The sequence below is a fragment of the Strix aluco genome, chromosome 14 (genome assembly GCF_031877795.1).
Source record: "Strix aluco isolate bStrAlu1 chromosome 14, bStrAlu1.hap1, whole genome shotgun sequence".
Lineage (NCBI taxonomy): Eukaryota > Metazoa > Chordata > Aves > Strigiformes > Strigidae > Strix > Strix aluco.
In genome coordinates, this window is record NC_133944.1 from 13,965,574 (window position 1) to 13,977,500 (window position 11,927).

The 11,927-nt window shown below is 37.8% G+C and overlaps 1 protein-coding gene across 1 annotated transcript in view; it reads right to left on the reverse strand.

Annotated features, from left to right (window-relative positions):
- Nucleotides 1-1,941: 1,941 nt before the first annotated feature.
- The window catches only part of URI1 (URI1 prefoldin like chaperone), a 43,028-nt gene continuing 33,042 nt past the window's right edge, over nt 1,942-11,927 (reverse strand). The window contains exons 6-11 of the mRNA XM_074840258.1: nt 11,766-11,826; nt 8,510-8,690; nt 7,664-7,931; nt 6,972-7,114; nt 5,071-5,332; nt 1,942-2,757 (exon numbers count right to left, since the gene is read on the reverse strand). Coding sequence (XP_074696359.1) covers nt 2,569-2,757; nt 5,071-5,332; nt 6,972-7,114; nt 7,664-7,931; nt 8,510-8,690; nt 11,766-11,826 — 1,104 coding nt within the window. The 3' untranslated portion in view covers nt 1,942-2,568. The remainder of the gene's footprint in view (nt 2,758-5,070; nt 5,333-6,971; nt 7,115-7,663; nt 7,932-8,509; nt 8,691-11,765; nt 11,827-11,927) is intronic.

The following is an 11,927-nucleotide window of genomic DNA, read 5'->3' on the forward strand; positions in this document are numbered from 1 at the left end:
GCCATAATTCATTAAAATCCAAGGTGCATTTATCCTACTTTTTCCCGTGAGCAGGGTTGAAAAATGAAGAAAAGGGGAGGGGAAAAAAAGAAAACAAGCGAAGAATTAATTTTGATTTGAAACTGATCTATGGTGACAAGGGGCATTTGGTTTTGTTGAAGTAACTAGAAGTGGGAAGTATTTCAGAAGATATCTAAATAAATCTTTTTAAAGGGGTTTCTCTCTCTCTTTCTTTCTCTCCTTTTCCCTCTAATTACCCCTGTCTGGTAGTCTTGGATCTCAACCCCTTGTTATTTAAAATACATATTCATGGAACTATATTTTACAGTTGCACTGTTCTGGTTACAAAATAGCTTCTACTTTTCTAGGACATAATTTCATTTTGTTTAGCCAAGAATTCATTAAAGAAGCTATAAATAACCTCCTTTAAATATTTAGCCGTGAATAGAGGGTGGACTGGCATTGATGGCTTATTTTAGTACTAATGCAATATGCTTTGAAAAAAAAATCCGCATTTGAGCATGAATCAAATTAATCATTAACACTTTCAACGTGATTCTCAGGATCTGCTTAGAACAGAGATTGCCCCCTCTCAGCCAGCAAGCTTTGGGTACGGGAGGGTTGCACAACTTTCCCTTCAGTTTTTCTTTCAGCAAAACACAATTTGCTCCGTATCGCAAGAAAAATGAGCCCCGCAGCTTTGGTGGGCTGCTCCCCCCAGGCAGGCACCCCGGCTACTGGCCCCTTCTTGCCCTCCTGCTGCCACCCAACTTGGCCAGCATTTTCTGCCTATAAAACTATGTATGCCACGTTTCCAAACACATAGCAGAGAACATCAGAGTTAGATGGAGTGCAGCCTTTTGTAAAAGTCACCTTAGAAAAAGAAGTCCCAATGCCTTCACCTCCCTTTTAAGCACAGAGAGAAAAGTGTTGAAAAAGGGGGAGCTGGTGATTCTGTTTTAATGCATGAAGCTGCCCTATGAGCTAATCTGCTGTGATCTGAGAGCCAAGGAGATGAGCACAAGGTGCAGTTATTTTAGGGGAAGGTGAGAAAAGGGCATTAGCTGATGCCCTGTTCATGGGTGGCCAAGATTTGGAAAACCAGATGCTGGTGGCTCTCAGGCTGAGTGTTTACAAAGCTATAGAATTGTGGCCAAAAGCAAATCCTTCCTTACACCTCCCAAGTCTTTTTACCTCACTTTTTAGTCTGTGGTTTGATATGTCAGCTGGAGAGTAACATCAGTTTAAGGTACTCCAGCTCCCCATGCTCTCTGCCAATGTTTTCCCTTGTCCTTGCTCAACACACCACCCCTCTAACTGTGCTGATACAGGCATGCTGAGAAAGAGATTAGGAAACTTGCTAACTTCAAAAAAACACGCACAGCTATTGAAAAAAAAACAACCCAAACCCAAACCCAGTAGTTTGTTTTCTAAACCCAGCTTTGTCGCCTATTATCATTCAGGGGGTGGCCCCAACAAAAGCTGTGTCAGCGCAAGGGAGGCAATGGCAAGAAGACAGGAAGGAGCTGCTGGGCAGGGACTCCTGAAGCCAGGATTGCTCTCAGTCAAGACAAGGATACACAAAACTGTACCCTGAGTGCTGTACTGCTCTTGCATTTTGAAATAAAGTTGAAGCATTAAGACATTTTTCCTTAGTGCTGACTCCCTCTGGGCATTCCCAAGACAATTACAATGTTTTCTGAGTATACAAAAGAACTAGGAGATTTTGTAATCGGAGTCTGAGTTTATGCTTCTCTCCTTAAGAGCATTCAATTTCCATGGACATTCATTAGCAGGAGGTTAAAACACAATGGCAGAAGAGAATGGACTGCTTTTATGTCCATGTGGTAGTAAACACTTCAAGCTAGAAATGCAAGTTCAAAATAAAAACCTCTCGGCGTTGTTTCCAAATTAGTAGTAAAGCAACAAAAAACACACAACTTTCACAGTTTTACTGAAAATTTAATTTTACAAAATACCCTTTTCCATCAAAGAAACTTCCCTGCAATGTACATGAACCCAGCGTTTTATAGATCTGTACAGTGAGATATCAGAGAGGTTTGAAAGAAGGAAAAAAACTTTGAGCAGACACCTAGTTGCAAAACCTACAGCAATGTGAATACAAGTGTGTCTTAAAATGCTAAAGCAAGTAATGCAGTATAATTGGTGAATCTATTTGAAATGTGAAAAGTTTCCTTAAAATGGTCCATATGGTATGTAGAACATCACAGCTGGCACAAAACTGCCTGTATTTAGGTTTAAACACAAAAACAATGTATGTAAGGAACAGTTTTTGAAAAAGAACCCAAGTGCTGCTATCATAAGGCAAACATATACAAAGGTGCTGACAGCACACAGGGAAATTGACAAAATAAGATGAATACTCAAGTGTTCAAACACTGAACTTTTTTGTTTTAATGTTGCCAGTAAACGTTTAAAAGATAACCAATGCCAAATTAACATAGGACACCCTTTTAACTAGCTAGGTGTAATGCATATAGTCTTACATAATCTCAACAAATGTGAAACTAGGCATGAGTACTCCAACTTCGGCTGGCTAGGCAGGACCTAGTTAGTCTGTTGCATTCTGGCAGCTTTGAATTTTGAAATCCTCTTTGTAGTTTCTTCTGATAGTTCAGACAAAACTTCCTCTGATTTTCGCTCCAGAATGGTAGGCAGGACTGGGTGAGCAATGACTGGGTGTGGTATTAAGGAGGGAGACAAAGGCTCCTTTTCTATAACAGTCCCGGAAAATGCCTACAACAGAAGAGAATACTCAAAATGAGCTAATAAAATGCAAATGTGAAGCTATGCCCATAAGGTCATTACCCTATATTAGCCTGATTAGGATTGTTATTTCTTTTAATCAAAAGTAAAGAAATATCTTTAAATCAATGATTGTTCCTTGCATAAGTAACCAAATTGTAATTAACCTCAAAATATAGCTTGTTCAAAGATGACTGAATGAAAGACAGTGTCTTAAAAGTACTACTTAATCTCATTCCTACTGCATAAATGATCTAAAAATCTGCTTCCTTACTGACACATGCTCAAGAAATAAACCAGCTGATGTAATATATAGTTTCAGTTTGGGTAAGAAATGGAGAGATTTTGCAAAGTTGGAGTATGTCAGCATTTCCATCATACGTCATATTTTATGACTTAATATCTTCTAATTGCATCAAGCTGACACACTGCATACAAATTGGCAAGCACATATTTTGTTTGTTCTTTTCTCCTTACCAAATATGATCAAAAAATGGTGAAAGCACTTTATACTTAAGAGAAAGGCAAACTTGCTTCCAACTATTTCTCTCTATAAAAGGTCTAATAAAAACATTTAATGTTTAAAAATTGTAATTTATATGCAGCCGATTAGATGACTTAATCCTTTTTAACTTAGCTAAGAAATGACCGTGATTCTTGGAAAACATGGGAAAAAAAGGCAACTCAGAACTACTTTTTATAAACATATTTAAGAACAAATCACCCTATTATGTACTGAAAACAGAAAATTCAGAATGCCTAAGGACAAGGGCAAGCAGTTTACATCCAAGGTTTGATGCTCATACTGGGCACAAAGGAATGTGCACACAGATTTATTAACTGTGCTTAGTTCTGCTTTTTCATAACTCAGTTACCAAGAAAACAGATCAAAACAAACCAGCTATTCCTTTCTTGCAGGACCTGCAAAAAAAGCAGTGTTTTTTTGTTTTCCGCTCCAATAGCCAAAGTATGCCTAAAGCCATGCCTGTACACAACTGCGTTGCTCTAACAACATGCTCATTTTCAAAAACAGGTAAGCAAAATACAACCCAAGACAACTGTGGTAAAATTAGAAACAAAACAAAAAAAGTCAATGCGTTGCAAATGCTAATGGAGAAATAATGTATTTCAAACACCCACAAAAACAACCAAAAGCAAAACAACAGCATTTAAGAAGGTATGTTTAACTGGAGTGTTTTGCTCACTCTCCTTCAGTTACTTAGTACATTACATTGTACAGAATAATCATGTCGTATTCAGAAAATGGACTAATGGGTACACCTAAAGGGTACTTAAAATGTTTTATAAAAATATAGCAAATACATTCCAGAAAGTATACAACGTGAAGTCCTAACTCTACAGATGGATCTTGCACCATGACCCTTCACACCGTGCCTAGATTTGCCCATAGCTGTTTGTATGAAAAATGATGATAAACAGTAGCTTTTATGAGGAATTTATTTCTTGTCAGAAATAATTTTTCTAAAAATAGTGTTTTCATTGACCTTGCCCATTGCATTGGGAGCTACTGAAAACTCAAGTTTCATCTAGTTTGAACAAATTAGTGTAAGTTATTACCAAAAAAAAATTAAGAATACTCTCTGCCATGAATTTCAGAGCAGCAGCTACATTTAATCCTTGTACTCATCCAGTCACTAAGCAACTGCACATTTTCCCTTATGTTGTACAGTCTCTTTCCTTTATGATGAAGCCCTAAACTTTCCAACCATGTGAAAATAGATTTGTTTGGGATCACTAATGGCCCTCGTCTGGAACAGGATGAGTAGAGGTGTAATGCTTCCTTCCACAGGGCAATTCCTCTGCCTTTGGCAAGTCCAAGTAATAACTCAGCTGGTATCTGTATGTTCCAAAACTTAAAACCACTACTTGGAAACTAGCTGTCTAGTAGCTGTGCAACACAGGTTACAAAGAATCAACTCTTCCCTCTCATCAACTACAAAGCACAGATTTTTCTTTTTTTTTAACCCTGTTGTATATCCTGCAGTGAAATTTTCAGGATGACCCAGCAGACATGACACTGGTTTCAGGAACACCAGCAAGTGACTACTTTGTCAGATCTTTACGGAAGAGCTTCAGGTCTTGGGGAAGCCACCTGACTCATCTCCTCTGCCCCTAGGATGCGTATGACAGAAGGCTGTCACCTGATAACGTTCTTCTAAAGCAAACTAGGTAGGAGTTGGAAAATTATTTTAAAGAAATCAAACTGATGGTGCAGGCAACTACAGTCATTAGCTTTCTTGTTTTTATCCCTGCCAAGAATCAATAATTAATTAAAAACTGTACCTCAGTTGTCCCTGAAGAGGGGGGAAGCTTTTTCGGTAGCTGCTGCTGCCCCTCCTCCTCCTCCTCTTCCTCCAGTATGCCTTCGCTGTTGTCACTCTGAGTAGCTTCATCACAGCTAATACTTCTCTGAACTCCTCGTCTGTCATCAAACTCAGCAGCACTGTTCTCACTGGTATCGCTACAAACACTGTTCTCTCTGCTTCGAGACTTCAAAATTGATTTACGAGGGACATATTCTCCATTCACAACATCAACAAAGACTCTATAAAGGAAAATGTTAGCTTTAATAAACCATTTCAGGATCAGATGACAAATTTACAGTGATCTTGCTTTGTCTTTTGTACAAATTAATTATGATGTGCTTTTCCAACTTTTTTGCTGCAGAATTACAATACTGTACCTTTAGAGGCATTTTATTTACCAACGTACAAGAATCAATTCTGCAGAGCAAACACTGTTATGCCCTTTATTCAAGCATTAAGTTGGTACACTCTTTCAACAGAAGATGTATAGCTCTGAAAAATGTTAGAAAACAGAATAGTGTAAGTTACAAAAAGTTAGAAAAAAGGTAAACTAAACGATTGTCAGGGTTGTTTCTGTAAAGAGAAATGGAAGATCACAATGACGGAGGTTTTGTTGAATGAAGTTCTTGTCAAATGTAGAATATAAAAACAAATACTTGAAACATTCATTGCACATGGAAAGGATGAAGTTTTTTCCTGACAGGTGCCACAATTTTCTGCTTTCAGTTTTTAAAAAAAATCATTTTAGAAAATCAGCTTTTAAGATCAGATCAACACAAAGACACGTTTCAAGTATTAACAGACTGCCTCTTCCTATGGTTTGTACTTCATCTCCATGACTTAAAGAAGTCAAGGATGGGTGGAGGAGAAAGAGTGGCATTAGAAGACAGTGACGATTTTATCAAACTCATAAAGGAGGAGCCCAATGACTGGATGAGTTTTAAGGGTGTTACTTGTTTCTTAACAGCTTTATTCATCAGGCACTCATTGGAACACTTGCATATCTACAGAAGATGGAGTTCCTCTGCAGAGCTCAGGGAGAGCACCACGAAAGAATCCTTTAACTTCAGCTGCAGCCCCAGCAACTGTAATTACAGATGGGTTTTAACTTTTCACACTTTGTGACATGTTTTTTTAAGATATTTAGGTGCCTGAATACACCGACATGCAAATATGGTGTGATTTTCACAAGCACTTAATCAACCGATCTAATAGGTGTCTGTGTTCATCTTTACAAACCTAAATACTTGTTTTAACTTTCCTGTCACCTTAGTTTAGTATTTTATACAGTCCTCTAAGCTCAACACTTGTTTTTCAAGCTGAGTGTGGGTGTTCTACAGGTGAGCACTTCTTACAGAGAATAGAGTCAGTGATGAACTAAATTCAGGGAGTGAGAATGCAAAAGAACTACGCAAAGACCTGAGTATATTCTGAAGATACCAGAAGAAAGAGACAAAAACTAGCAATTAGTAACTGGGAAAGGAGGAGTATTACAAGTGATATATCTGGTCAGTTATGTTTGAAAACAAACACAGAAGCAAATAACATGGAATTAACCAGAATACTTAACATAACTGCTGTATTCCTGTATGCAGATGATATGTACTGGTAAATTTACCTCAATTTCAGAAGCTCTGAAAAAGCAGATAAATGATGAATCGCTCGCTGGAAAAGGAAATTTTAAGCTCCGAAATGTTTTAGGGATATGAAAGCATGGCAACCATGCAGAAGCCACAAGCTTTCATTTTTAAGTAGTAAATTCAGTTCCAGCTGTTTCTTTTGGGAAATAGGAGGCTTGGTTTCATACTATAGATGAACAGAAATGAAAAGAGGTCTGCTAAGGGGAAAGCTCACACGCCAATGCTATAAATTACACACCGGTAAATGTCTGCTGGGGTTTTGATGTTAGGTAGTTCTGGAGTTGCGTGGCCATTGCCATTGCTGTTCTTCCTTTTACGCTTGGCCTCTTCTTTCTTTTCACTGAATTTCAAAGTAGTATTTTTTCCTGTGTTTATTCTTACCTGAAAATTGAACACAAATGATGATCTAGACCATAAAATCAACAATCACCAGTCTGCAGATCGCCTGACTTCTGACATTCTCCTATCCAAGCAGTTGGGGACTACAAAGCATAGGTAAGTTAAACAGATGTCTGAATCGTAACATTCATAGTGTGAACTGTTTATTCTTTACCACTTGTACTAGGCTGGGGCATTTCTTTGCATTAATGTGCATAGATTTTGCATATAATATATGACAATCTGCTTATTCAAACTCTGCTCAACAGCTGAGCTGTTCAACAGTCAATTTCAAGTCAAGTTAAAAACTCCTAGACAGGATACTACTTTTACAACAGCAAGGTATACATTTGAAGATAATTTTTTTAATACCGTATTTGAAACTGCAGGATTTAAACAGTGGGTTTCAAGCATTTGAAAAAAAATCCAAATAAATGTTGCCTACAGTTAGCATTCTACATTACCTACATCATCTAAAATTTTCTATTTCAGATATGGTATGTATGCTTTATGGAATCTCTTGAGAGAAAGATAAAAATAGTAAGTACAAACCCTTTTAGGTTCAACAGTGTGAGAGAAAAAAATAGTTGGAACAGAGTTATCTTCAACATCTATGTCATCTTCATCATCACTCTGATAGTAAGTAGAGCCATTAACCTGGCCACCAAACAAGTCTGAATTTGTTACTTCTTTATGGAAGTTGCCCTGAGTAATACAGTCTTCGGCTCTATATGTCCCATTCAGATCTGCCCTCTTATCTTCTTTCTCCTCTTCAGAGGAGGTTGTATCTTCTCCATTTGTCTCAACTGTATCAGGCATCCTATGAAATTAAAAATATCTAAGTGAACTGAGGCAATTCATACTCTTGAGAGACACAGGCATACAAAATAATAACACACCTGTACATAATTTTACAGGTACTATATTTTTAGTCAGATTGGGGAACCTTTTTTATACTGTATAAGAGTGACTATGTCCTTTCTATGTCAACTGGAAATACCAAAACTGTGACATTTTGGCTAATGACATAAGTATTGCTTTAGGATCAGAATAGATCTAAGGATGTTATTAAACACTAAATGTGTAACTCCTACATGGTAAACGATGGATTCTCCTAGCCTGTGGGAAATGGATTTTACTTCCCCCTTTTCTATCATCTCAAAGAAAAAATACCATTATGTTGGACTGCTGTGGTTGCAGAGAGTCAGATTTTAGCACCTTTGGCCTTGCAGTGCATGATTTGTTCACGTTCCACCCTATTTCCACCTATTATAATCTTAAACTGCATCAGTCTAGTCAGCTACCTGCACTTATGGTGAGATCCTTTGTGTACAAACGTAATCACACACCTATAGCTGCCTGAACTTCAAACCTGACTGTGCTACAGCAGCACCGTACCTGTCAAGTTCACCAAGTATCTCTTCTTGTCTCTCGAGCTCTTCTAAGCGGGCCCACAGTTCCTCCTCTGACTGAAAACGGCCCATTGATTTTGTATCACTTCCATTTGCTGGAAAATCTACCTCAAAAACATTTGATACTTTTGGCTTTGAATGAGGTTTGTGAGCAGTTCGGTATTTTCCTATGTAACAAAAAATAAGATGCAATTACTAAAGCAATTGAAAAAAAAAAAAAAAACCAACAAAAAACATTGGGGGGAAAAAAACCACAAAGGAATTGAGGAATATGGGCAGAACATTTTCCATTTCAAATTATTGTTTAACTGTTTAAGTGAAACTGTCAATGAACCAGAGCACCAGCACAGGATAATAGTCTCCGGATGTTACAGAAATACCGAGGCAAAGCAGAGATGTTTATTTATAAAGCAGGAGAAACTGATCCTATGACAGTTTTATTACAGTGTGGGGTTTTTTACCTCTTGTGACAAACAGGAGACTTTGATTTGCTCTGATAGATATCAACATGTGAATGTGACATTTGCTTACTGTCCCATTAACAGCACATTTTATTAACTAGGAAAACAAACCTAGTTTGTACTTTAGCTCATTTTGGACAAAGTCACCCATATTTAAAGAGCAGAGTCTTTTTGGTTTGGGTTGTATTTTTTTAAATTTATAATGAAGATCATTAAAAATAATCTCCAGAGTCATCTGGAAAATCTGGCCAAAATCCAATCATTATGAATCGCTTATTCCGGTGAAAAGGACCCAACCTGAAAAAGCATACAAAAACCTGCCTTTCAGAAATAATAAATATAAACCTCTTTGAAGCTTCAGAGGTGACCCGAGATATACACTTGTGAGTAAATGGTAGTCACCAACAAGTTCTTGCTGGCATTTAAAAGCTTTTCTACCGACTAAAATGGTGCATCCATTGAGGATGGGGAATACTTTTTACTGTTTGAGTGCTGTCTAGCACATAGGGAACAAACCGCCTGCCAACAATACTAATGCTTTAGCCCTGTCTGCGTGAAGGGCAGGACTGCTTCTCTAATCCCCCTTCTCCCCAAGACCAGCAGCTCCCGGGGGCACTGCCTGTTTCTGCACAGCCCCAAGCAGGTTCCCAAGGAACGTTTCCCACTCTCTGCCCATCAGCACCCCACAAACAGCACCTGCACCTCTGTACAGGAGTAGGGAGCCCTCCCCTTCCATCACTGCCACAAATAAACCCAACATTTTGTCTGTATAGTGGGACTCCAGTATCTCTATGGGTCTTTATGAAACTCTGCTTTGCACATCTAATCAACAGTAACACGTCTTCGCTATTCATCATCCTTCAAATTTTAAAATCTCCTTCTATTAACCAATTGTGTGGCCATTTTTTTTTAATTTTAACAACTCATGGCTTAAAGATATCCTTATTCAAATACGTCAGCTTATACTTTAATCCTGAGTTAAATACAAATTCAATAGCAACATTAAAAAGCAAACAGGTGACTGTAAGTAATGTTGGAATGTGTGTCCCCTACTCTTCCACAGGATAGCATTTTTCATCATCTCATTAAGAAAAGGCTGAAATGTATTTTATTGAGATTTGAATACAAATTGAGGTAAGCCAAGCAATCAGAGTAGCTTGTGAGAATTTCATTTGATATAATTACAAAATTAATAAATAAAATTTGGAAGGATTAGTTAACAATCTATTTCAATTTGGTTTTCCGATTGTGCCCTCCCGATTTCCTTCTCTTACCCTTCAGTATTAACCACTGACTTGACTACTGAGAGAAGCACATGGCTTCCTGAACACCAGCAAGCACTTCAACGTGCCAGTGGTTTTCCATCCTAATTGTAACAAAACTTCTGTCCATTAGGAAACCAGGTCAGATCTCAAAGACAACAGCAGAAACCATTTGCTGCTCCAATATCCACCGTGCTCACTCACTGTTGCTACAAAGCACCACCATTAACTTTATAAACTAACCAAAAAAACTGAAATATTAAAATCCAGAAAAAATGGAGAGTCAGCAATAAACTAATGAGATGCTCAGGATACTTGTTTTTGTCTTCCTCACAGATACAGCCTATTTCCATGTGAACAAAAACAATTTTGAGGCTTACGAAGCTCAGGCTGCCTCAAAATATTATCGCAAAGTTGTTCTTTTCGCTACTTCTCTCTCAAACTCTGTACAGATTGTTGCTGATAGGAAACGTACGTAATTCTCACTTACAGATTTTCAGCAAAAATTAAGATGATTTCAGAGAACAATAATGATGATGTAAGTTTAGGGTACAATAAAGCTGCACAAAGGTTGACCTGGCATCCACAGCATGCTGCTGTATTAACACTGTTACAATGGGATGCATTTCCCAGAATGTTCTATTTTGCAACATCTACCCATAGTAGAGACACCCCCTTAGTAAGCCTTGGCATATAAAGAATATTGTTGTTTATTCCAGAAAAATGTAATAGTGAACTGCCCAGCTTAGCCCTCTGCAAAACACAGACTACCACTCCTTCTCAAAATGCCTAAGTGAAGGTATTTTCAGACTGTAAAATTAGTTCTTCCTCCAACTTTGCCTGAATCTTACCTATCAAGCACCACTTCATACAGCACAGAAATTATCCGATTCCTTAGCACGGCTATCTTTGTCTCCCAGTGTCCTCTCCAGAAATCTTCAGGAAGTATCTGTTCAGTACATCTGCAAGACCTGCGTGCTGAGATTGTTTTCACATTTGTTTCACCAATAGTAGTGAAACACCCCAGTGGATGACAATGTTTACATTGTCAATTTATGTCCCATCCCTGTGCATGCTTCTTCCCCTCACTGCTGACACTGCTCACATACTTCCCCAGTAACAGGCAGGGCCTGAGTTTCTCTAGTATTTCTACTGCTGTAAAACTCACACTTAGATGCAAAAAATGTCTTCTCTGGTTCTCTCTCCAGAAGCCAGCCTATTTTATTTTCTGCCTCTCTTCTTCTAGAAAACTTCAGACTCCCAATGTAGTCTCTTCAAAAGGAAAAAATTCCCCAAATATGTCTAGCTGATGGCTACCAAGGGATACCACAGAATCCCACACTGAAACTGAGGGACAAAATCCATTTTACCTTCAGATTAGTAATTTTTAATTTGAATAAAGCAATTTTTTAATGTAAAAGATATAGCGAAATGAAATAATTTAGTCAATCCCACATAAAATGTATTAATTCTACAAAAGGAATATTTTCCTTACTATGTTTATTATTAAATCATTTACCTTTTGTTACAAGGCTATCATCTTCAATTTCTTCTCTTATGTCAACAAAATCACCTGCAGACTAATTAGAAAGACAGAAAGTTAGGATTACTAAATACACTGGTTTATGCTTATTAACAGCCCAGATATTTTTAAAATAATGCATAGAAGCAAATGCAGTGA